General features: G+C 40.2%; 1 protein-coding gene and 1 pseudogene across 10 annotated transcripts in view; both read left to right on the top strand.

Annotated features, from left to right (window-relative positions):
• The window catches only part of SYNE2 (spectrin repeat containing nuclear envelope protein 2), a 342,246-nt gene that overhangs the window by 184,358 nt on the left and 130,648 nt on the right, over positions 1-27,240 (top strand). For all 10 annotated transcript variants that reach the window (XM_058739286.1, XM_058739287.1, XM_058739283.1 and 7 more), the window contains exons 48-57: positions 57-2,148; positions 3,807-4,129; positions 6,787-6,931; positions 8,001-8,219; positions 14,424-14,689; positions 16,972-17,140; positions 20,078-20,233; positions 22,627-22,767; positions 24,350-24,532; positions 25,313-25,450. In XM_058739286.1, coding sequence (XP_058595269.1) covers positions 57-2,148; positions 3,807-4,129; positions 6,787-6,931; positions 8,001-8,219; positions 14,424-14,689; positions 16,972-17,140; positions 20,078-20,233; positions 22,627-22,767; positions 24,350-24,532; positions 25,313-25,450 — 3,832 coding nt within the window. The remainder of the gene's footprint in view (positions 1-56; positions 2,149-3,806; positions 4,130-6,786; positions 6,932-8,000; positions 8,220-14,423; positions 14,690-16,971; positions 17,141-20,077; positions 20,234-22,626; positions 22,768-24,349; positions 24,533-25,312; positions 25,451-27,240) is intronic.
• LOC131515852 (small ribosomal subunit protein uS14-like) lies at positions 8,432-9,838 on the top strand (annotated as a pseudogene).

Consider the following 27,240-nt stretch of genomic DNA (forward strand, 5'->3'; position numbering starts at 1 on the left):
ACTCTAACCTCATGTTGATGTATATTAATAAGCTCCATTTTTTTTTCTTTCTCTAGGGGACCACTGGACAGTGCAGCCTATCTGGACAAAATGAAAAACTACCTGGCATCGATAGAAAAAGAGAAAGATTCTTTAAGCAAGATGAAAATTGAATGGGAAAATTTATCAAAGTGTGTGACTGACATGGATAAGAAGGTTTTGGAAAGCCAGATCCAGCAACTTGCACGTAGTTGGGAACAAGTACAACAGTTGGCCCAAAAGAAGTATTCTCAGCAAGTAGCAGAAAATGATGAATTTATACTTTTCATGCGTAAGATCCAAGACCTTGACGTTTCTCTGCAGCAACAGCAGCAGTTAGGGCTGAACTCTCCAGAAGAACAGGAGGGGAGCCCAGGCACAGTTGCCTTGGCCACTGAACTCCGGGCTATCAAGCAGAGATTTTTGGCTTTGAAGGGGCAAGCTGAATTTCAGATGGAGAGGATTTGGGGAGAAAAAGAAAAGAATACTTTGGAAGATGCAATGAATAATTTGCAGAAGCGATTGGAAGCCTCGGAGCCATTAAACACAGAGGTGGAAAATCAGATCAAGATGTGTGAAACAAGGACCAGGATGAGAGAGATTATCCTGTGGGTCAAGAATCTGCTAGGTGAACTCGCTCCTACCATTTCCCTTCTCCCAGATGACATACTTTCACAGATCAGAAAGTGCAAGATGACACATGATGGCATTCTGGATAAGCACCAAGCTGTGGAGTCCTTGGTTGAAGAGGTCAAAGATAATACTCCTAATCTTCCAGCAGATGAGAGCAATGATTTAAATCACCTCCTACAGGACTTACAGAATCAGTACCAAATGCTAGTTTTAAAGTCAACGGAAAGATCACAGCAATTAGAATTTAAATTGGAAGAAAGGAGCAGATTTTTTGCCGTAATAGAGAAGGTTCAACTTTCACTTCAGGAAAATGAAGCACTGATAAATCCCAAGATGAAAACAGCCTCCACAGAAACTGAACTAGAACATGAGCATGTCACTTTGATGAGTTCTCAGAAGGAATTGCAAGAAGCGGAGAGTGTGATCTTGACCCACCTTCAGGAACAAACAAACATCTGTAAGGATCTAAATGTGTTTGAAAGATTATTTCTGGATGACCAGTTGAAAAACGTTAAGGCTAGAGCCCATAGAACGCAAAGATTAATTCAAAGTAAATGTAATGAAGTGGAACGCAAGATCCATTTTTACAGAGAATTTCATGAAAAAACATCTGTGCTTCAGAAGGAGGTTGACCATATACGGCACAACGAGCTGCTACTAAATCAAGAAATAAATCAAGATGTTGAAAAGGAGCTCTGTGGCCTTAAAGACCGACTCACTGGTATTCAGTCTAGTATCCTACAGGTACGGAAACTCAAAGAAGTGTTTGAGTGTATAGGACTAAGCTGGGATGGTTCCCAACTTGACCAATTACACACCCAAGTAGTTGAGAAAGAAAAGGAACTCGAGGAAAAAATTAAGCAGTTGGCAGACCATGTGGCAGACCGTGGCAGATATCAGGCATCACTAAGTAAATTGAGGGCTATGGACTTGCAAATTAAGAAAAGAGCCGAAGCAGTGCTAGAAATGCCCCAGACCTCACCAGAAAGCAGTTTGCTCGATGCTCAGATTTTGAATCGGAGAATTGAGAAAGCCATGTGCTTGTGTCAAGAGATACTAAAGACATTGAATGAAAGTAAGGCCTTTGATGACACCTTCAAAGAGAAAGAAATGCCGCGGATAAAGCTGTATGCAGAAGAAAATGGCAAGTTACGCAAGGTTCTTCAAAACAGCATACTAAAATCCCAACCCAAAGAAGTGAATGAACAGAATTTTCAGGACAAACTGGAAGATTCCTTACATGTTTTGAAGCAGATAAAATCTCAGTTAGAGCAGCCTTTGCTTATAAATTTGGACACTGAACATATTCAAAATGAGAAGGATAATTGTGAAGCATTTCAAGAGCAAGTTCAGGCAGAAATGGATAGTGTGAAAGCTGTGACCATCATTGAGAAGCAAAGAGAAGAAAATTCTTCTGGAGCTAATGATGTGGAGGCAAAATTACGTGACATTGAAGATCTTCACATGCAGCTTGCTACAAGCCTTGATTTGCGCACAGTAGGTTTTTTTTTCAATTAGGTGGTTAATGCATTTCTTTTTATTGCATGGTTTTAGCTTTTACTCTAGGTAATATCTGTGCTTCTTAAGCAGTTATAGGTTCTACATGAACATTCTCCATAGAATAGCCATTTAAAAGAAACTTGCGGTGGACCAGTTTACAATCCCACCTCAATTTACATCTAAATACAGTGCTTTATAGACAGGAAAGAGGAATGTGAAGCCTTTACTTCTATACCCCTGGCAACCCCTGTTGAGTTCAGATGGAGTTTGGTTTTGGTTTGTTTGTGTTTTTAGAAATAGTGAGGCATAGTAGAAGAAATATAGTGTAGAGAAAATAACATAAAATAATAACTCCGTATCCATTTAGAACTTACGGTGTCTGGGAATCGTGCTGAATACTGTGTTTTTAATCCTCATAGCAACTCTGGGGGGGGGGGTGCTATCATTAGCTCTATTTCAAAATAAGGAAATTTAAGTTCAGGAACATCAACAGTTTTCTCAGGCTCCTGCATCAGGAACAGAACAGGATTCGAGTCAAGGTCTGTCTGATTTTAGAGCTTGGGTCATCAAATGAAGGTTCATGGGCCAAATCTGCCCATGGTGCCTGATTTTGTAAATAAAGTTTTATTGTATCATGGCCATGCTCATTTCTTTAGAGAATGTCTATGGCTGCTTTCCTGCTACACCAGCAGGGTTGAGTAGTTGTCATAGTCCAGATGGCGGGCAAAGCCTAAAATATTTAGTCTGGCCCTCTACAAGAAAAGTTTGCTGACCTCTGGTGTTGTAGAATGAGTCCAACCTACTCCCTCCTTTTCCACAATAATTAGGAGAGATAGCTTAGGCGTTGCTGGAACACTTGTACTTAATATAATGCCTTCCACTGTGTTTTCAGAATTGTCACATTAAACTTATAGAATGGGGAAATGAACTCCCTTCACTGATTTAAAGAGTTATTAGATAATATTTCAATATTTGATAGGTATAAACGCTATAGAAATGTAAGGTCATACTGTGAATCCTAATATGTTTAAATTGATACTTAACAAATGTTGAGTAAATTCAGTACTTCTTCATTTGATTTTAATACAGTTTCCAGGAACGATGACATAAATCTCTAAAATAATAGGATTAGAGCTGGACTGGAAGGGACCTTTAAAGTTATTTACATCAACTATTTGTTATTTCAGCAAGAAGACTATGGTCTGGATACGTTAGGTGATTTGTTCAAAACAAATTAGAGGCAGAGCCATTTATTTGAAAACACAAGAAATCTTGGCGAGGGTGTGTTTTCTTTTTATGCCCCCAACAAATATTGGTTAAAGTTACACACATTAAATATACGCAATTGCTTTATTTAGTTCATATATTTAGTTCTAATATAAGAGTTCTAGAACAGGAATACGTATCATTAGACATGATGCCTGAGATGTATTTTTGAATTTAGAGTAGATTTAGCAAATCTGGAAGCAGTTTTTCTTTATGCAAACAAAAAGTTATTGGTCTTTATGTGCTAGCATAATGTTGCCAAACTAAGTAGGAGATGCTAACCCTTGTAAGACCCAGACATATTATGAATGCACTACAAAAATTCAAGAATGATAAAAATCCCCAAAGTTTGCCAGCTTTGTCACAGTGTTTCATCTCCTATTCACCAGGATGTCTTGAATGATGCTTATGAAAGTATGACACGCTATAACGAGGCAGTCACTAGGGCGATGGGGATCCTTACTGCCCGTGAAGCCATTATTGCATCCCATAGAATAGACCTTGCTGATCCAGAAGAATCGCTGGAGATATCTCGCTGGAAACAAGAGGAGTTGCAATCCACAATAGCAGACATCCAGGACCTTACTGAGAAATTGGGGATTGTATCCAGCCCTGAAGCCAAACAACAACTCCAGTGTACTATACATGGATTAGTTTTGAAGGACTCAGCCGTGAGGGAGGCAGCCAAAATAAAGGAAGCTGAAATAGAAGGGTAGGTACTTCTTTCTAAAGGTAATGCTTTAAGAACAAAATTAAGGTTTATTTTTCTTTATAGTTAACATTTACAAATTGGGAATAATTTGGAAAATATGGAAAACGTTGAAAATCACTACCTGCATGGGGCGCCTGGGTGGCTCAGTCTGTTGGGTGTCCGACTTCGGCTGAGGTCATGATCTAACGGTTCATGGTTCGAGCCCGGCCTCCGGCTCTGTGCTGACAGCTCGGAGCTTGGGGCCTGCTTTGGATTCCCTCTCTCTCTGCCCCTCCCCTGCTCATGCTCTGTCTCTCTGTCTCTCAAGAATGAATAAACATTAAAAAAATTTTTCTTTTTAAATCACTATCTATAGAAAACCACAGCAAATATTTTATTGTATTTATTTTACCTTTTTCCTTATTCAATGTTGAATACATACAACAGAATGCTTATAAAAGTCTGCATATGATATAAAGGATGATAATAAAATAAACAGCTTTGTCCCTAAAGGTTCAAAGGTAAACATCATGACTTTTGACTTCTCTTGTGCGGTCCTTTCTTCTCCTCAAAATTAATCATTATTCCCAATATTTTATTTGCCACTTTCTTTCCTTTAAAAAATTTTTTTTTCTATGTGTTTATGCTTCATTTTCATGTACGTGTGTTCCTCTATCACCTCATTTTTTTCAAACTCATCATTTTGATGCTGAAGTTTATTCATGTTCTTGTCTATAGCAAAATTCAGTTACCTAGCTATTGATAGACATTTGAGTTTTTCTACTTTTTGCCTTCACAACTAGTGCCAATAGGAACATTTTTAAATGTGAGAGGTTCACTTGAATAGTTACTGAGGATTCTGGTGTTGAGTCAAAAGGTAGGCACACCTCACATTTTAAATTCCAAATAATTTTACCTACTTCTACTCAGACTAGTGTTCGACAACATAGTCTATTCCAAATGTTTCATATCTTCGCCAGTCCTCGATGTTGGGAGATTTAAGTTTTGCCAGTCTGATGGATGAAAAGTGGTATTTCATTATGGTTTTAATTTGCATCTCTATTATATTAATGTGTTTGAGCCCCTTTATTGAATATTTCTTGGGCATTCATATTTCATCTTCGGAAAGATGCCTGTCCAAGCCATTGCCCAATTTTTATTGGGTTGCCCATACTTTTTCTTATTAATTTGTGGAGATGTATGCAATATTTTGCAGGCTGGTCCTTTGTGGTTATATATATTATAAATATATATTTTACAGAGAAAGTTTCCTATTTAAAACCTATCCTGGGTTGAGGCTTTATCCTCTGTCCCCTCAGCGTTCCAGGAAAAGGTTAATAAAACTGAAACTCAGCAAATGCCCTCAAAGTCTTTGTCCCTAAAGCTCAGCTTGTTTCTCTGTATTTCCACGTCCATATAGTTTGGGAGCCTCTGAATATTTCTTACTTCCTTTCTAGTTCATTATTATGTTTTAATTTTAAAATATATATTTGAGGGGCGCCTGGGTGGCGCAGTCGGTTAAGCGTCCGACTTCAGCCAGGTCACGATCTCGCGGTCCGTGAGTTCGAGCCCCGCGTCAGGCTCTGGGCTGATGGCTCGGAGCCTGGAGCCTGTTTCCGATTCTGTGTCTCCCTCTCTCTCTGCCCCTCCCCCGTTCATGCTCTGTCTCTCTCTGTCCCAAAAATAAATTAAAAACGTTGAAAAAAAAATTAAAAAAAAAAAATAAAATATATATTTGATACTAAAGTTTTAATTGTTTTCAGTGAGAGACTGAGACTGTATCAATTTTATACACATAACTGTATTCATAGTTTTTTAATACATCAGAACACTACCCTACATAAAAAGATGCTGCTTATCCTTTACTTTAAAACATGTGTTCTTTTCCTTATTGTAACAAAACTTCACAAAAGTAATTGTATTTGCTATTAAATATTTTACAAAATGGATGGTTGTAATTTACTTAGCTATATCTTTTGTTACGTATAAGGTATGTTCCAATTTTTGACATTTTTAATTTTTTAATTATTTATTTGTTTTTGAGAGAGAGCATGCTTGTGAGTAGGGGAGGGGCAGAGAGAGAAGGAGAGAGAGAATCTTAAGCAGACTCCACACTCAGCACGGAGCCTGATGTGGGGCTCAGTCTTACGACCCTGAGATCATGACCTGAGTGGAAATCAAGAGTTGTGCGCTTAACTGACTGAGCCACCCAGGCACCCCTGCTATTTTAATTAACAGTTTAATAAGTAAAAAGATTTTAGTGTGTAAAAGGTTTTATCAGGTTTAGAATAAATTCCTACTGTGAGGATTAATTCCTTAAGACAAATTGCAGAAGTTGGATTAATGGCTCAAAAGATATGAGCATTTTGAAGACTGAGTGGTTTTTGTAAGAATTGTACCAATTTATATCTCATTTGCAGTGTTTGAGAGTGCAGCTTTACAATTTACGTGTTTTGAGGAAAGTCTTATCTGCCTGTTCAAGTTTGCATTAAAAGTCTTATGCAGGTCCCTGTGAGGAAGAGGTAATCAATAAAAATTTGGTGTAATATGCTGAATAAGAAAAAGAGAATTACATTCTGTTTTTTATTAAGTGTTCAGAATTCATTCTGGGTAATCCAGAATATATTATACTAAATAAAATTTAATATCCTTTCTTTTTTCCTAATGGTGCTTTATAGGTGTCTCGAGAATTACAAATGCTATAGGAAAATTAAAGAGAAAATTTGCACTCACCTCAGTCAAATGGAGACAGTTCTTGGGCAGTCCATGTTCCCATTGCCGGTGTCTTACAAGGAAGCTTTAGAGCGCTTGGAACAGAGCAAGGTAATAGTATTTGCAAATCTCCAGTAAGATTTGATGCAGAAAATTGGCAGAAAGAACAGGTGGCGACAGCAGGGAATGTGGCTCTGTTATGACCCACAGAAATCTCCCACCTGAATTGGACACTCAAAACACCCCAAACCAAAAGCCGAGGGGAACCATGAAACAGTGGTTCTGAGAGATTTCATGGGTTGGATTCACAGGACTGTAGCAAACTCGTAGCAGATTGTTCTCAGTGATCATTCTTTCTGAAGCTTTACCTTTCTTGTTATTTTGTTGGATGTTGCTGGATCAATGACAGAGAATTTAATGCAACTATCGTTAAGTCTAAACTCTGGCTACTTCTTATTATTACTGTGCAATTTTTGTTTTTGCTTCTTTTCATCTTAAAATCTATGGTATTACGTTATTAGGATTTGAATGAAAGCATTCTGAGTCATCTGTGCTTAATACCTACCACATATCAACAAACAAACAGATACATATACAAAAACCCGAAATAATACATTGGTGGTTGATAAGTATTGTTCAGATTAACTACCTAGTAAGATATGAGACTAACATTAAAATAACAATGATCTGGGGCGCCTGGGTGGCGCAGTCGGTTAAGCGTCCGACTTCAGCCAGGTCACGATCTCGCGGTCCGTGAGTTCGAGCCCCGCATCAGGCTCTGGGCTGATGGCTCGGAGCCTGGAGCCTGTTTCCGATTCTGTGTCTCCCTCTCTCTCTGCCCCTGCCCCGTTCATGCTTTGTCTCTCTCTGTCCCAAAAATAAATAAAAAACGTTGAAAAAAAAAATTAAAAAAAAAATAAAATAAAATAACAATGATCTTTTAAGAAATCTACCTTTCAAAACACTTTCTTTTTGTCACCATAGTTCCAAATTCATGTGCAACCCAGTAATACTTAAGGCAGTTCTAATCTGTCTTAAATTGGCTTCCAAAAGGACCAACAAATAGATCAGATAACACTTGGGGATGACTGAGAATCAATTCCTCAAGATTGTAAGAAGTTCATAAGTTTCAGAAAGATCAATAGACCTTATATTCCTCCTCTTCCTTTTCTTTCCTAAGGCCTTGGGGTCAAATCTTACATCAACCAAAGAAGAGTTAATGAAACTACGCCGGGTCCACAGACACATAAGACCCGTGTGCACAGACAGCGACGACGTGTGTCTGCTCAGAACCACATCAGCTCTGTGGGACAAATGGTTGAGTTTGCTAGAGGCTGCCAAAGAGTGGGAGATTTGGTGTGAAGAACTAAAGTGGGAGTGGAAATTTGTCAGTGAAGAAGTAAGTGCTTCATTTTCAACATTATAACCAGTTTCCTAACAATTGTCATCTACATTGTTGTGCTACTTGGCGGTTTGTTTTTATGTAAAACAAGTCCTCAACCGGTACCCTTTGTTCGCACCACAGGCACGTAGCACATAAACGTTCATAGAGGTCAGGTCCTAGTAAAATCATCTCCAAGAAATGGCTCAAATTCTTTCTTAAAAGTGCCAATGTTTTTGGCATTAGGTAATACTTATAAATAAGTATTTGCTCATTGGAGCTTTAAAATCTTTATTGTACCTATAAATTAACCCCTCTTAAAAATAACTGTCTTGGCGTGCCTGGGTGGCTGAGTCGGTTAAGCATCCAACGCTTGTTTTTGGCTCAGATCATGATCTTAGGGTTGTGAGATCGAATCCTGCTTCAGCTCACTGCTGGACATGGAGACTACTTGAGATTCTCTCTCTGTCTCTCTCTCTTTTTCCTTCTCTCTCTCTCTCTCTCTCTCTCTCGGTCCCTCCCCTGCTCATGCTTGCTCTCTCATAGTCTCTCTCTCTCAAAAAAAAAAAAAAAAAAAATGTCTCTACATAACACCAAAGGTTAGAATTAGGTAATATTCACAATAACCAACTGATTTTGAATTTAACTACTTATTAGCTATGGAAATTAATTCTAATGGTTAAAGTATGGACTTAAAAATATGTATGATACTCTTTCTGAAAGCCTTCTTAAAGAAAATCTCCATAATAGGGGTGCCAGGATGGCTCAGTTAAACGTCTGACTCTTGATTTTGGCTCAGGTCATGATCTTGGGGTCATGGAATTGAGCCTCATGTACGGCTCCAAGATGACAGCATGGAGCTTGCTTGGGATTCTCTCTCTGCCCCTTCCCTGCTTGCCTTCTCTCTCTTTCTCTCTCAAAATAAATAAATAAACTAAAAAAAAAAAAAAAAAAAACCCTCCATAATATATATCAATCACAGATGTTAATTTAAGCATGATTCAGGATTTAGGCCATCACATATATTTAGAAAGGAAATTTAAAAATAGTATAAAATTATCCTCGGGTGTTCTTTAATCTATCAGGTATAAATGAAGTACAAATCAGAACATTAAATGAAAACCTTTCTCTCTTATTCATGTCAAAATTCCTGCTAACTTTACTTAAGAGAGAAATATAATGAATCAGTACTTGATTTGGGATAGAAATGTTTAGCACTGGCATATTTTCCTGCTTAAAACTTGATGTTCCTGCCTTTTGCCTCATTGTATCCGAGAGAGCACAATAGGTCACCAGCTCTACTGAAGCCATGGGAGAAAATTTGGCCAGGGTCTTCATTCTTGCCCTGTCTGCTCAAACTGGCACAGTCTGATCCAGAAATAATGTCCTCAGTAATAATTGCCTAGTAAATAATTGCCACCAGTGTTTCCGTCAGTGTGGAGAGGATATAGGGTTCGTCAAGGTGGATTAAGTGAACTTCCTTAAATGAGTCATCCAAGATACCTACCTTACTGCAGCATAATAAAATAATATAAAGAAAAGAAAAAAGAAAAATACTTGATATTCTTTTTTCTTTTTTTAATTTTTTCAATGTTTATTTTTTGAGAGAGAGAGAGGACAAGTCGGGGAGGGGCAGAGAGAGAGAGAGAGAGAGAGAGGGACACACAGAATCCGAAGCAGGCTCCAGGCTCTGAGCTGTCAGCCCAGAGTCGGACACAGGGCCTGAACTCACAGACCTCCAGATCATGACCTGACCTGAAGTTGGACCCTTAACCGACTGAGCCACCCAGCCGCCCCTAAATACTTGATATTCTGGAAATGAATAATATTTTGGTAGTGCTGGTAGGGTGTGGTTAGTACATAGACTCTTGAATGTTACAACTCTAAGAAACTTTGTAAATTTCACTTTTTAGCTGAGCTGCTAGCCCCCATCTTTCCCGTCCGTACTGGCACTGTTTATTGGACAGGAGGCTGTGTGCCACCAAATCCTTGCATTGCTCTCAAGAGTTAAATATTTTTGCGATGTCGTTGGTGGGGATACGGAGGCACCGAGAGATTTCTGATGACACGAGACCTCCCAGGTGGCGATTGAGCTGGGGCTGCGGGACTGGGGCCACAGCTGTTGTGCTCACTGCTGTCACTTTAGAATCTGACCGGGGCCTTGCACTTAGTGGGCAGTTAGTAAACATTTCTTGAGTGACAGCTCTTATTCAAACCCAGGTCTAGGGTAATCCTGAGCTTTTATTCTTTCTATTTTACTATATTGTCTTTCTATCACTGTACACCCATTTGCAATTATATTGTATTAATTCAGACCCCATTCATTTAGAGCTTTGTAATTATTCATCGAAGCATTTGACAATATTTGCTGGCAGAATGTGTTTTTCAGAGCATCACAAACAAAATATGCCCTCATGTAGTAATAGGAACAACCACTCCAACACATGATGGGCTGGTACGGAGCGTGTGTTGGGCACAGTTCTAAGCACGTTATATGTATTATCATTTACCCTCACAAGAATCCTATGAGGTAATTATTTTTACTTTATCCTCATTTTGTAGACGAGGAAAGTGAGACACAGTCAGATGGAGTTACTTGCCCAAATTCACAAGTGAATGGTAGAAGAGGATTCAAACTTACACTCTGGTTAGGGGCACCTGGGTGGCTCAATTGGTCAAGTGTCCGACTCTGGATTTTGGCCCAGGTTGTGATCTCATGCTTCATGAGATCAAGCCCTACCTTGGGCTCCATGCTGACCATGCAGACCCTGTTTGGGATTCTCTCTCTTTCCCCCGTCTCTCTGCCTTTCCTGCGCTCGTGCCCTCACTGTCTCAAAATAAATAAGTAAACATTAAAAAAATGTCTCAGAAAGAACTGGGTGACCACGTAACCAACCTGCGCAAGATGGGGGCTCCCGAACCTGGCATGGCACAGTATCTCTTTGACAAGCACACCTTGGGAAACAGTGATAATGAGAGCTAAGCCTTAGGCTGTCTTCCCATCGCCACACGGGTGACTTCCCTGGTCACCGAGGCAGTGCGTGCGTGTTGGGGTTACCTTTCCCTTTTCTAGAAGTTGTACCAAAACATCTACTTAACTTCTTTCATTTGTAGCATTCCTTCAAATAAAGTAATTTGGTACCCCCCCCCCAAAAAAAAAATGTCTCAAACTTACACTCTGGTATTTAACCACAAAACCATCAGCTTAAATGATATTTACGCACACCAAATTGATGTAGGATTTTAAAATTGCTTGTATCCAGGGGCACCAGGGTGGCTCAGTCGGTTAAGTGTCTGACTCTTGATTTTTGGCTCAGGTCATGATCTCACGGTTTGTGGGATCAAGCCCCTAACTGGGCTGTCTGCTGACAGTGCAGAGCCTTCTTGGGATTCTCTCTCTCCCTCGCTCCCTGCCCCTCCCCCACTGTGTTCACTCTCTTTCTCAAAATAAAAATGAAAACCTAAAATAGCTTGTATCCATTCAATAAAAATTGTATCATCTAAACACTTGTACACGCAAGGTTCTATTGGCATGGTTGGTGCTTTTGTGTGTGACAGAATGAATTTCTTTTTTTAAGACATTACAATAATCCCGTATCTGTATGGGATAAAGGTTTTGTATAAGCAGATTTTCAAAAACTTAAAACTCTGTTTACTCGTATATTTTGAAAAATAAATTTAAATTTTGATTTACCTTTTTTCCCCCTAAAATTTTACCTTCCTGTTCTCTTAAACAGAATCTGCTTGATTTAAGTATTCGTTTCTGGTTATTCAGAGTCATCATTTTTGCTTTGGTGATCATAATGTGCTAAAGTCCTGTCTCGAAAGATAATTGAAGGTAGAAAGCTGGCTTCTTCCCCATGAACCCAAAGTCCAAAAGACTTTTACTGGTTCCTAAATCTCCTGGTTATGAGTATTTCAGTCTCTTTCACTCTGTTTACTTATGGTGCAACTACGGCTCCTTCTCCCTTTCTGGACTCTATAATTGACTGTGAATCTAAAAGTTTTATAACCAATATTATTAGAATTCTGTGTCCAAAGGAAATCATTCAGGTGGAAGAATGAATACATAATTTTTGTGGCAACTATTTTACTGATTTGGGAGCTGTCTTTATCCTTTTTAGCATAAAGTCTGTTGAATTTTGATGAACACAGGCACATGATCACCAACAAAATGAAGATATAGAACATGCTCATCACTCCAGATAGTTCCCTTGTGCACCTCTGTAATCAGTCCCTTCTATCACCTCCAGCCCCTGGCAACCATTAATCTGTCTTGCCATTTCCAGAATGTCATATAAATGGACTGGGATAGTTTGTGCCTTTTGAGTGTGGCATTTTTTCACTGAGCATAATGCATGAGAGATGCATTCATATTGCTGCTTGTATCAATAGTTCATTTCTTTTTCTTCCTGAGTAATACTGGGTTGGGTGCATGTATGACAGTTTGATTATCCATCACAAGTTGAAGAATGGCCTGGCTTTTGAGTACAATTATTGCCCCAATAAAAATGATTTCCCTCCTTAATCACTTACCAACTTACAGCGGACAACAGAGCCTGAGATGAGGCTTGCAGGCAGGTGGCTTATTTTGGAAAGTGATCTCCAGGAACAGGTGTGGGGGATAAGGGGAACTGGAACTGGGAAGGTCAGGCCTTCAGTTGCTTTACTCTTATTGGGTCATGGTTGCTGTTGTTGCTCTTCATGGAAGTGCCAAGAGATGTTCCATTAAGTTCTAGATTACAGACCTACTTTTTTCCACCCTGATGTGTATTCGAGACCCTAGATACCATTATCTCTGACACTACAGCACGTCCTTTCTTTGCCTGCTGGTTCCCTGGCAGGGAGGTTGCCAGACATCCCAGTGGAACCCTTCTATCTCATTCCCTGGTGGAAGTGTGGCTGCCTGCCTGAGAACCAGCACTTCTGATGCAACTGAATTCAGGTTTGAGGTGATGGAAAGCATACATTCCATAACTGGGTCTTTTGAGAGGCCAGCCTATACCTACACCCTACAGTGACCCGGGGACTCAACTGGGTCATATGGCCCAAGTGGCAGGGCAGTTTATCCCATAATCTGACCCTAGAGCAGTGCCTCTTTTTGTCCAGACCCCCCTCAAGCTTGGCAGCATTCTGATAAATGGAGCTGAGTAATATTCTGAAGTATAGCATATGCTGCCTCCAAAATCTCAGTGGGCAAATCCAGTGCTTTCTTAGTGGTAGAGATATAAGACGGAACAACTTGAGCTTTACGCCATGGAATTCTGGCAGGCGCTCGACCACTGAGCTCCTGGAAACTTAATTTATGCTGGAATTGCTAAATTCTCACAGGCTTTACATTCGACCCTTTGGCAGGTTTTCGTTTATCATTTCAATGAGCGTGATATCAGAAAGATAGTTGACCAGAGTGCTACTCTGTACTGTCCAGATTGCAAGGTGCCTGACTTGAGTTTGGATGTCAGGGCAGGAGAGTTAACAATGCTGCTGGGGCAGAATGTGGTGACTGTGGGGCACAGCTGAGGTGAGGACCACAGGGTCTGAAGAGGTGCGTGGAGGGATCTGATTTTCTGTGTCTTCATTCTGAGTTCAAGGATGACGGGACTCCATTTTGCAGACATGTGATGTATTAGGTTATGTAGTTCTGGGTTCTGCACATAGCCATGTTGATAAATACATGATTAGTCAGGGCTGCTTTCCCTTTGGCATGGGTGTTAGGGGCATGAGGAAGTACCAGACTTACTTTTTTGGGCATGTAGGAATGGGATGTGAAAGAAAAGTCACCTGTAGAAAAATTATCCAGCAGTCACCCAACCTCTTAGTAGTTGCAATTTGGTGAAGCTCATTTGAACTGCCTTATAGGTGTTTCAGAAGAGATAACTGCTTTGTGCAATGGAAATCTGAAGGAGAGAAAAATTATTTATGAAAATACTCAACAGGGTTTCCTTCAGCTCACAACAGCAGTATTTCATAGTAATCATATATCTACATGATCGATCGCTGGGAGCTATGGGATTCCAAAAGCAGAGGAATAATATTCCCAGCTATAGGAAGACGGATGCTACTTCGAGTGAGGATATGGCATCAGGAACCCTTTGAAGGGCCAGTGCATAAAAATTATGGTTCCCAAGGTATGCTTCAGCTCCTGAGGCGATCCAAGTACAGTTTAGTTATTTTAGTTCTCTCTCTCTCTCTCTTTTTTTTTTTTTTTGTTTATTGAATTAGATTGAACGAGAAGCAATTATTTTAGATAACCTTCAAGAAGATCTCCCTGAAATTTCTAAAACAAAAGAGGCGGCCACCACAGAGGAGCTCTGTGAGCTGCTAGACTGTTTATGCCGTTACCAAGAAAACGTGGAGAAGCAGCAGCTATTACTGACCTTACTTCTTCAGCGCCTAAGAAGTATCCAGAATGCTCCCCAAAGCTTACAGGCTATAGAAACTGGTCCAGCATTTCAAGAGATCACATCGATGCAAGAACGATGCAACAAGTAAGTCTTATGAAAAACTATTAAGGCAACGTGCTTGCTGACTCAGGCTTAAAATTTAGAGAATATTGGCTATTGAAAATATAAAAATATAGAATAATGACAAATGGTATGATGGAATTGCGTTAACACAGAAAAGTATACAGTGTTGGCAATGTATATCCACTGTGGAAACTATTACGATGGTTCTTCAGAAGATTCAAAATAGAATTACCCCAGGATCCAGTAACTCTACTATTAAGTATCTACCCAGGGAAAATAAAAACACTAACTCTAAAAGATACATGCACCTCTATGTTTATTGCAGCATTATTTACAGTAGCCAAGACGTGGAAGGAACCTAAGTGTCCATCAATAGACGAATAGATAAGGAAAATGTGGTATATGTGTGCAACAGAATACTACACAGCCTTAAAGAAGGATGAGGTTGGGCCATTTGAGACAACATGGATGGACCTAGAGGGTATTATGCTAAGTGAAATAAGTCAGCCTGAGAAAGACAAATACTGAGAAAGACAAATGTGATTCCACTCATAAATGGAATCTTTAAAAAAAAAAAAAAGGTATAAATGAACACAAAGCAGAACCAGAGGGGAGGTGGGTGGGGGGTGGGCAAAATGAGTGAAGGGGAGTGGGAGGTACAGGCCTTTAGTTATGGAATCGGTAACTCTGGGAATAAAAAGCAGAGCATAAGGAATGTAGTCAATATTGTAACAGTGATGTAACAGGATAGTTGGGGTGAGTGTAGTATAATGTATAAACCTGTCAAATCAGTAAGTTGTACACCTGAAACTAATGTAACATTGCGTGTCAACTATACTCAAAGAAGGGGGGGGGGTGCGGATGGAAAAGATCAGGAACAATGATGAAAACCAGTCCATATTCTCTATCCTGGTATTATTGAGGATGAACAGCCGTTGAGTTTTTTTACTCATGATTGCTTTTTTTTTTTTTTCTATTTTTGTAACACCTATTCATTACAGGTGGTTCAGGGAATGTGGAAAATTATAAAGGTTAATATAAGCCCCCTCTTTAATTTTATCATTCAACAGCAATCACTGCCAATCACTTACCTTTTTTTGTTACAATTCTATTTTTAAACAAATTATGATAGTACTATATTGTTTCGTTGCGTGCTAAATCATTTATCAGCATATCATGTTAGTTTTCCTATGCCATTAAATGTTCCTTAAAACATAATTATGTAATATTTCACCATGTGAATATACCATAATTTATTTAACCAAACTCCTATTATTGAATCTTTAAATTTATACATGGTTTTCACTTTTATAAAAACATGGTCGTGAGGGGGCTCCTGGGTGGCTCAGTCGGTTAAGCGTCCGACTTCGGCTCAGGTCATGATCTCGCGGTCCGTGAGTTCGAGCCCCACATCGGGCTCTGTGCTGACAACTCAGAGCCTGGAGCCTGGTTCAAATTCTGTGTCTCCCTCTCTCTCTCTGCCCCTCCCTTGCTTGTGCTCTGTCTCTCTCTCTCTCTCTCTCTCTCTCTGAAAAATAAGTAAACATTAAAAAGAAACCACTGTAGTGAATCTTCTTATGCCAGAATCTCTGCATCTGTGATTAATTCTTTGAGAAAGACACCAAGAAGCAGAATCAATGGGTCAAAGGATATAATATGTTTATGGCTAGAAATACTTACCAAATAGCTCTCAGGAAAGACTGTACCCTCTTAAATTCCTCTACTAATATGGTAGTTACATCCACAGCAAATGGGGTCATCTGTCCCCAAGAGCCCACCCATGCATGACTCCATTCTCACCTCTTAAGTCATATTCAGTTGAACTGACGGATCATGTGGAGGAAAGTCAGATGGAGACAGCAGTTGGAATGTAAAGTGTGAAAAGAGGATTTTTTTTTAAGTTTATTTACTGAGAGAGAGAGAGAGAGAGAGAGACTGAGAGAGAGAGAATCCCAAACAGGCCCTGCACTGTCAGCGCAGAGCCTGATGCCGGGCTCAAACTCACAAACTGTGAGACCACAACCTGAACCTAAATCCAGAATCAGATGCTTAACCAACTGAACCACCCAGGAGCCCCCAAAAGAGGATATTTTGAGATGAACGTTTGGAGAGGCTTTTGACTGAGTGATAGAATTTGGTATATGTTTGTATATGTAGTATATAAACCACTGAAAATTGGTACTTTTCTCTCAGGAAAAATAATCTTCTTTTGCGAACTATGCTGACATTGTGTTAATTGTTGAAATAAAAATTATTTCCCAAGACAGCAGGATAAGAACAATTTTATTTTGATGTTACGTTAGGCTTTTTCAGAAAGCTCAAGAAAATAAGGAATTGGTGGAGAATGAAACCCAAGAAAGACATTCCTTAACAAAAGAAATAATTACTTTGAAGAATTTATTTCAACAGACCGCAACTTCTTTCCAAAATATGGAATTACACGACCACCCAGAAAAGGCAGAACAGTTCGAGGTGAGTGAGGAATGAAGTGAGGAAACAGTGAATGTGGCTGATACAGGTCTGCAGTCTTGAATGCAAATTCCTTGGGGCAGGGGTAACTCTGTGACTGGAGTGGAGGGAGTGGCCCAGGAGAGAGGAAAGCACGGGCAAAGGCCCCATGGCATGGTGGGGCCAAGCCACAGGGGAAGATCAGTGTGGTTGGAGTGCAGAGAAGCGTTGCAGGATTTTTCACCTCAATACCTGGGATTCATCGTCTCGCCGCTTTGAAGAGTGAAGAGGTGGACACAGAATGAACAGCAGGCAAAAGTTTATTAGGGTATGAGATTAGAAAGTCAGAATAGTATAAAAGCTCTCTTTACAGAGAAGGGGCATTTGAAGGTGAATGCTCCCGACTGTAGGCAAGGGCCTTTGTTTTACAACGTTCTGGACGCTCCCCTCTTTTCTTCCCCTTGTTCGCTCTCAGTTTCTGTCCTTATTGGCTTGATGCTCTAGGTGCTTGGGTTGTCCATTCCTGATTGGCCCAATTCCATTGTATGAGGGGAGATCTATGGCCATATCATTTCTTGTGGGTCAAATGTTTTATGGTCTACTACTTACTTTCAGTTAGGTCTTTTGTCAAATTCCTGAGGGAAACCTGAGGGGGAGGGGAATAGGTGGTACCTGTTACATTCTTAAGAGGAACCTTATGCCCCAGGGGGTTTGCTGTGGTCAGACACCCCCAGCATTGTTCCAAAATGTGCTTTTCCCCCACCCTGGGACCTCGGGTCTTAACCTTTTCCTCTCGGCCTACTGAATCTTGTCTTTTCCTACCACAGTAGAGAGCAGGGAGGTAGGCCGATCTGGACCAAGCAGTCCTGCTTCAACCCCTTTTCAGGCGTGTTTGGTGAACAGGGGTCTCAGAGCATTTATTGAGTAGGGTGTTAGATACTGCCTTTAGTAGGATGTACTACTTACCTCTGATATAGGTGCCACCGTATTTACTCACAACACTTTTGATACCAAATGTGTGGAGTTTCTTCCCCAAGTCTCTGGAAAGCAATGATTCGATTCGATTCAATTCAATTCAATTCAATTCAATTCAGTTCAAACATTAACTAGCAGGAGTTAGCACAGACCACGCAGATTAAAGGCTCACTCCCACAAGACGCCCCCCCCCCCTTCAGATGCTAATCACAAGTTCTGGCCCTCCTGTACTTCTGACAGACTGGCTATCAATCAGGGGTTCCCACGACCCCTTCCTCAGGGTTAATGATTTACTAGAATGGCTTGCAGAAGTCAGGAAAGCACTTTACTATTACTGGTTTGTTATAAAGAATGCAACTCAGGATCCGTCGATAAGAGATGCATAGACCGAGGTAAGGGTGAAGAGCCTCCAAGCCCTCTCTGAGTGTGCCGCTCTCCCAGCACCAACTCCAGACTCTCCAGACCTCATCGATTAGGGTTTTTTATGGTGGTCCCATTATGCAGGCACGATTGATTAAATCGCTGGCCATTGATGATTAACTCAATCTCTAGCACCTGGCCCCACCCTAGGGGGTTGGGAAATGGGGCTGGAAGTTCACTTGATTGGTTCCTCGGGCAACCAGCCCCGCCCCCCCATCGAGACTCTATCTGGGGGAGCCCCCCAGAAGTCACTTATTAGCATAAGCTCAGGTATAGTTGAAAAGGGCTTGTTATGAATAACAAAACGCACTCCTTTACTCCTATCCCAGAAATCCCAAGGGCCTTAGAAACTGCTCAGGAACCAGAGCTGAAGACGAACTGTCTCTCTTAAATCACAGTATCCTAAGGGCTGTGCACACGCCCCCGTGTCATTTGGGACCTCATGTCTTTTAGAATGATTCCAGTACAATGGTAACAAGCAAAACAGACATTTGGAAGTTTACTCAAAAATCACGTGTGGTTGTTAACCATTGCTCAGTGTTGGTAGAGGGAATTTACTCTCCCTCAGTCTTCATGGAGAACCCATCCAAGTGTAGCTCTATATTCTCTGACTAGGTCTAGATAAAACCGGACGGCACTGTACTTCAAACCCCACCTTTGTCTGAATGGCATTGTTCTCTAACTTTCTGCCTCTGGATTTGTTCTCTGCTGAAGGCAAAGAAAAGGAAAACAGTGACACATCACGGAGTCATTCAAAGTTGTAATCATTCTTCAGTGCGGTGACTCAACCTATTAACACAAATAATGCTACTGAACAGTTACTGTAAAAACAAAACAAACCCCCCAAAAGCCACAGTAAAGTCAAGAAGTATTTTTCCACTGGATCTTTGGGAGACTTTCCCAAACAAATGAGTTTCTCCTTTATAATTAGTGCAGGAGAACGTAGATCAGATTTTGTTTCTAGGCCACAACCAATAGACTATTTGTTCAGGTTTCTTTTATCTTTTAAAAGATAAAAGCCCACATTCTTTGCAGGGAACTGGAACCCTCCCTTTTGAAAGAAGTTGAGCTCTGCTGGGCTGTCTAATTACATGAAAGCAGACACTTCTGCTTCAAGCGTAGGGCTTTTAGTGGCCTTGAATCATTGTGATGATAATGTAGGAAGAAGCAGAAATGGCAACAAGTTAATAACAACAACAACAAAAAAAACTTCTTTGAAACTTTTTTGCTACTTGTGGCTTTCTAGATCAAGTCTAGATCAAGACTGCAAGTGAGATACAGTCAGATCCTAGAGGTATTTTAGAAGCAGGAGATGTTGTAATGTCTTGTTAGGACAATGGTTTGACACCATGAAGAGATATCAAGTTTAATTCTTACAAACTAGAAAGCATCATCTGACCAAGCAGAGTATCTCTCCGGCTTAATCGGCTTGTATCAGTAGTGAGGCTTTGTCATGCAAAGTGTGCTCATTTAAATCATAAGGATGTGCTGGGAAGCTGCTTTTACTTTGAGAGTTACACTTTTTCCCTGTCCTGTGAGTATTTGAAACTCTCTTGATATTTTTAGGAGCTTCAAAGCATTTTTAAGAAAGGGAAGCTGACTTTTGAGAATATTATGGAAAAACTGCGAATCAAGTATTCTGAAATGTATACCCTAGTCCCTGCAGAGATTGAATCCCAGGTGGAAGAATGCAGAAAAGCATTAGAAGACATAGACGAGAAGGTAATAATAATGTTTGTACTAGTGTTATTATTTACGAGTTGAAGAGATATAAAGAAAAGACGACGTAATGTCACATTTTCATTTGCCCTGATTTCAACTATGACTGTTTTTATAGGGTTTAGATAAGTGATAATTTTGTGTATTGAATACTGAGGTGAAATTGCTCTAAATAAGTGACAGATAACAAAATTAGACAATGTGTTTATTTTTAGTTGTCAGGATGTTTAGTTTTTCTTCTCTTGCATTTAAAAATAGAGTTGTCTGTTAGCTTTTACTTGGCCTTTTTTTTTTTTTTAACGGAGAATCACACTTTAAAATTTTGGACATGAATAATACTTTGCTGTAAAATGTATTCCCTCCCTGTGAGTGTTTTAAAATTGCTACCAAGGGCACTTAGAATAGGAATTTCACAACTCACCAGGAATAGCATCTAAGACACGGTGTCCTCACAAAACACATCTGAGCAAATCTTCATCCCCGAATGGGTGAATCTGAAAGTTAGAAGAACAAGTGGGAATTGTTTCCTAGTACTGGAGACCCAAGACGTTAGCAAGACAGATTTATTAGATCCTAGAAAGGCAGCCTGCATCCATCCAGCAGAACAAAATTCTGTTTGGTCCGGCATCCACAGAAAGATTTTTGTGTTCTTTTTTGAAATCTGGAGTACCCCTAACTGAATAAAATAGATATCAAGCACATACACAGGAAATCACATTTCAAACCAGTTAACTTCTTTGGCGGTTTCCTTAGGAAAATCTGACCCGTGAAAAAACATACATACTCCTAATATACATTTATGACAAATTTTGTTGATTTAACACAGAAGAAAATGAGATACTTCCGTGAGATACCTTCTCAAGAATCAAGCACTATTGATTTTATTTTAAGAAAATACTGAGCGTTTTGAGAGCAACTAAATTTGTTTCTGTGAATACTGCATGTGAAAATCTTTTCTTCTTTTCATGCGCAAATCCCCAACAAAATAAATAATCAGAATCACTCTTAAATCTAGGGTTGAGGGTTTCAGCTGTAACTTGTATATTTGTAACAGATTGCAACTGATTTTGCTTGTTTGGTGTGTGAAGGATCCAGGCAGACTCAGAACCATACTGTATAATTTGAAGGACTGCTTACTTTTCCTAAATCTTGGTCTCTCCTAACGTACCCAAGTTATATGCCTTTTTGGCCAAGAGAATAACTGTCCCGAATATCAGAAAAATTGTTACATAGCAATAAATAGCTATTACAGCAGTTTAAAAACTAACATAGGATTAATTTTTTCCCCTAAAAATCTCAACTGCATTATGTTCTGTGGAATAAAAACATCTTACAAGAGTATCAACATCCTGAAATGTGAAAAAGAGCCTGGGACTCCAGAGTGACTTGGGGCTTCTCAGGACAAGTTCACGTTCTCCCCTGATGTGTAACCATAAGCAAGTCATTTAACCTGTGTTTAGTTTCTCTCTGTGTACCGTCTGCATTGGGAGGTTTTAGTCGTAATAGTTATACAGATATAGTTGTTTTTAAAAGGGTTAAAGGATTATACAGAAGCGTAAAGTAGTATTTGGTTATTTAGTGGCTGCTGGGAGAAAGCCTTATCAACAACATGGCCTAAAACAAACAAACAAACCAAAAAAAAAAAAAAAAACAACCAAAAAAACCAAGAACAGGAACTAATCAGGTATTTGAAAAATGACACATTCCACATTCATTTGTTATCTTTCCTAGCCCAAGTTATTTTCTTAAGAAAATCGTTCAGATAAAAAAGTTACACTGTTCAGCTACTAGATTTCAGATTGCTGTGAAAACATACACTATAAACATTCACACAGAGAAAAACTGAGCTTTGTGCCTCCTCCAGAAATAGTTTTAGAGGGTTATTTCACCCAAATGAATATTATGGTGAGAATTACATTATTTTTAAGTCAGCTTGAGAATAAGCTGGGTTTTATTGAGAACAGTCCTCTGCAGAGGTCTTTGTCATAAAATGAGAGACTGTATAATAAATTATTTACCTCCCTTGGATTTTTTCATATCATTTGCTCCATTGGGCTCTGTCTCAGATAGTACACTCAGTAGCTTTGCCCAACTCAGCACAGACCTGTAGTACAATCTGTAGATTACAACAAATTCTTGTTGATTGATTTCCTTCTCCTTTTTTTAGATTGGACTTAAAAGGTCAGGTCAGCACAGGTCCTACTTCCTAGTCTGCTAGTGTACCCTCTCATTAACGTATTAGCTAATAATGGTTTGGGATGTCCCCCCCTAGCCTTTACAGGATTTTTGTAACTAAAATCACGTAACAATGTACCTATCTCTTCTATCACCTGGACCTGTGAATAGAGTATGGAGCACATCTGTAAGCCAAACGTATCTTTCTCTCGTTATAACAGATTAGCAGTGAAGTTTTGAAAAGTTCACCATCATATACGATGAGTAGAAAAATAGACGAGATTAACAGAGGGCTTCACAATGTGGAAAAGATGTTGCAGCAGAAAAGCAAAAATATCGAGAAAGCTCAGGAAATTCAAAAGGTAATATCCATCCTTTAATTTCCTTCAGCATTTAGCATTCCTCCTGCTCCTCAGTCATCAGGGTGTGCTCTTTGGATGAATCTGAAGCACAGAGATGCTCACCCAGAGCCTATAGGGCCCCCTTACTGCGTGTCACCTGCAGAGGGTTAGTAGAGAAGATTGCGTTTAAGAATTGTTCTCAGTTTTTCCATGGTGGGAATATGCCTGAACCCCTGAGAGCCTGTGATTGTGAACTAGCCTTTTCACAAGTAAAGGAGAGTAAGGACCTTATCCTGGAAAGACTGATATAAGAAACATTATAAATATTAATTTTTTTTTTTTTTTTTAAAGCTAGCACGTTTCTATGAGCAATTCTCGGAGTTTTTGTTTTCTAACGTGAATTAACATGGGGAATATGATATGGAATATTTCTGAAACTTATTTGATTAAAAAATATATTTCAATAGGATTTGAGTGGAATTAACAACTTGTCTTTAGACTACAAATCGAAGCAGGAAAATAGAAATCCCAAATTTATTTGCCTTGTAAAATATCCTGGGAAATAAAGTCTTAGGTAAAACTGTACATAAGCGTGATTTTCTACCACTTAATTCCCCGAGTAAACTCCTGCATGTGGAAAAGCATTCTTATTCTAATCTATGTTTTAAGGAATTATTCTAATATGAATGGAGACTTTTAAAAATAGGTCAAAATATGGCTCACCTTTGGACAAAATCTTGACCCTTAATAAGTAGAGGAAGCTAAGTTAACCAGTCTACTTTTCCCATTTCTAAAAGTTGGGTTCTTAAGCAAATATTAAGTACAAATTAAATATTTTACCTTTGAGAATTCCATTGACAATACAAGGTCAGGCTTGAATCCAATCTATTGCTAGAATTTTCTGCCACTGCATTAATCCTAAACCAAAACAGTTAATTTCTGTTAGCTTTGTTTTTACACTTAGTAAAAATCGTCTTCTTGGGGGACCTGTATGACTCAGTCGGTTGAGCGTCCAACTCTGATTTCTGTTCAGGTCATGATCCCAGGGAAGTGGGATTGAGCCCCATGTCGGGCTCCGCACTGAGTGTGGAGCCTGCTTGAGATTCTCTCTCTCTCCCTGTGCTCCCCTCCCTCAATCGCACACACTCACTCTCTCTAAAATAAAATTTTAAAAAATCGTCTTCTAGATTAAATACACACACACACACACAGGCGCGCGTGAGGATGCGTGTGTGTGTGTGTATGTGTGTGTCTGTGTGTGTGATTAACTGAAGCCCCTTTTAAACATAATGTTACCTCATCACTCTTGAAAGACTAAGGTTATATTGACCTTGTTCGGTGTCATTTGTCTCCGGAAATGTCTAGGTCTTTCTGCTCCCTTACAGCCAATTCTGTTCGTGAAACAAATATAGGTAGACCAAGAGACCTCAGAAATGGTGTTTTTCAATTTAGGTCACAAGTCGTTTGGGGGCATAAGTGAAAAAGTGTGCCTGTGATGTTGTTTTGGTAGCACTTACAGGTGCAAATACAGTGCAAAGACTAGGAATTAACACAATGAACCAGGACCTCTGCATTCAAAGTGACTCATGATTTCCTTCTCCAGAAAATGTGGGACGAGCTAGATCTCTGGCATTCCAAGCTAAATGAGCTGGATTCTGAAGTGCAGGACATTGTTGAACAGGATCCAGGACAGGCTCAAGAATGGATGGATAACTTGATGATTCCTTTCCAGCAGTATCAGCAAGTGTCGCAGAGAGCAGAGTCTAGAACCTCACAGTTAAATAAGGTATGACAGTAACACGTGATAACTACGCTTAGCTTGTATTGAAAGGGCTTTGAAACAAAACTAAAATATATATTCTGAGGCAGCCATTTTCCCTTGAATTGCCAGTTTCGGGTTCTGAAGCTAGAGCCAGATGATAGGGTCAGGTGGGCGCCGGGAGGACAGATTTAACTGCTGTCATCAGCAGGAAGTCTGGGCAAGCGGAAGCAGGTGTCCAAAAGTCGGACCGCAGCAGGAGTCCAGGAGAGCATTGGGTTTCCCAATAGGCAATGGGCATTTCCAACAAACAATCTCAAGAGTCCCTGCAAGGAGCCAGCAGCAAGAAAAAATGTCATTCAGGAACAAGACACTTTCTCCCTCCCTTCCAAATAGGGGTCGTGGTGGGTGAGTTGTACATGTAATCTAGCAAGAACGAGGCAGGAGCCTAGTCCCAGAGGAACTGGGATATACTAAGACAAGGCCCTGTATGGGAAGACAAAATACAAATCCAGTTTTCAGAATGAAGCATAAAATGGGAACCAGACTAGTTGCAAGGCTAACTGGGAACTAACTGTTCCTGAGACCCATAGCATTAGGGTACAACTTCTTAAATCCTTTCTACCTATGGTCGGAGTTAGTCTTAAAAGTTAGAAATGTGAAAACCTGGAGGGGGTGGGCGAGTTGTCCCAGCCACAGGGAGTGGAACCCTGCAGGGCCTGATTTACGGTAACAAATTCTCCATTGAAGAATCACTTGACTCAAGTGGAAGGAGTCAGACTATTTGCTCGTGCCTTTCTTTCACAGGCCATACTTAAGATGGAGGCATATCATGACCTTTTGAAGAGTACTGAGGCTTGGACAGAAAATACCAGCCGTTTGCTGGCTAATCCTGCTGACTATGACTCTTCAAAGATGCTGAGTCAGCACGCTAGCACCCTTCAGGTAAGGGTTCTTTCATTTCTTCCTGTGTATGGAAGCTACACAATGACGAGTGGTATAGCTCCCCTTCGTGGTGCTGCCCCCCTGTTCTCCTGAAGAACAACCTTATCTTCAGTCATGCCAAGTGGCAGAAGGAAGGTTGGGACAGTGGCAGGCTCTAGACAGGGATTTTGGAGGCCAGGGTCTAGTTCTTTCTGTCCTGATAACTCCTATATGACTTTTTGGGTAATTTATTGTTTTCCTCCATGGGCCTCGGTTTCCCCCCATCTGTGAAGTGAGGGTGTTGCAGTGAATAGGGATGGTTTTGGTCAATAGAATTCTAAGAAGGCTCCCAATATTCCTGCCCCCAGTGTACACAACCTATATAACCCCCTCTCCTTGAGTGTGGGCAGGAATATGAGAGTATGTGATGAGATAGCCACTCTATTAACTAGGTTATAGTATATGGCTAAGGTAATGGGATAGTCAATCCCATGAATACATGATTGATCATGTTTATATGGTTATAAGACTCCCTAATAGCAGACTAGAGAGATTCTCCAGCTGGCTTGATGAGGTGAGCTGTGATATTAGGAGAGGCCTGTGGGGCTAGGACCCTTGGGCAGCCTTGAGAAACAGAGAGTGACCCCCCAGCCAACAGCCAGCAAGAAAACTGGCTGAATTCTCCCAACAACCTAAATGAACTTGGAAGAGAAACTGTGCTCCAGATGGCACCTTAATAGCAGGCTTGTGATGGCCTTGTAATAGCCAAGGACCTTCCTAAGCTATGCCTGTACTCTGGAGCCATGAAAACTACGAGATAATCAATTTGTTTTATTTTAAGCTGCGAAGTTTGTGGTAATTAGTTGCACAGCATTAGAAAACGAGTCCGTAGTTCCTTCTAGTTCAAGCATGCCATGTTGCCAAATGCCCTGTCCATTTTGGTGCCTGATGTCTCCATGCTAGCTTACAAAGACAAAACAAATGAGAGTATTTTCCTACCCAGGGCCATGACTGCAAGAGATCTTCCAGATGCCAAGTATTGGCTTAAGTTTTATTGCGAAGGCATATTTTCTTCTCTCATATTATTTAAACCACAAGAAGGAATCTTCTTAGGAAAAGGTTTATTCTACAACAGTTCTTCGAGTAATCAGACCTCAACATTGATCCAGCTCCTTTATATCTTTAGAATAGCACAGTGTATTCCCAAGTAGACAGCTTACTTTATACCTCCCTGATGTTTGAGATTTGTTGGCACATTTCCCCCCATGGTAACAGTTGTAACGATGCTGCCTTTCACCCATTTGTTTCTTTTCTTCCCCTTGCCTGTGATTTCTGCCCCCAGCTCTCGGGTTGGCTTTCCACATCCCTATAGCCTGTCCTTTATTTTATTTTATTAATGAAATTTCTTTGCTTATAAAATGTTTTATTTATTTATTTATTTTGAGCGAGAGGCAGAGGAGAGGGAGAGAGAATCCCAAGCATACTTTACACTGTCAACGTAGAGCCCAGTGTGGGGCTCAGTCTCACAAACCATGAGATCATGACCTGAGCTGAGATCAAGAGTTGGACGCTTAACCAACTGAGCCACCCAGGCACCCCTGTCCTCTTTGATTTAAAAAAAAAAATTTTAATGTTTATTCATTTTTGAGAGATAGAATGTGAGCAGGGGAGGGGCAGAGAGAGAGGGAGACACAGAATCCGAAGCAGGCTCCAGGCTCTGAGCTGTCAGCACAGAGCCCGATGCGGGGCTCAAACCCACGGACCACGAGATCATGACCTGAGCCAAAGCTGGATGCTTAACTGAGCCACCC

Source organism: Neofelis nebulosa, chromosome 7 (assembly GCF_028018385.1).
Source record: "Neofelis nebulosa isolate mNeoNeb1 chromosome 7, mNeoNeb1.pri, whole genome shotgun sequence".
Taxonomy (NCBI): domain Eukaryota; kingdom Metazoa; phylum Chordata; class Mammalia; order Carnivora; family Felidae; genus Neofelis; species Neofelis nebulosa.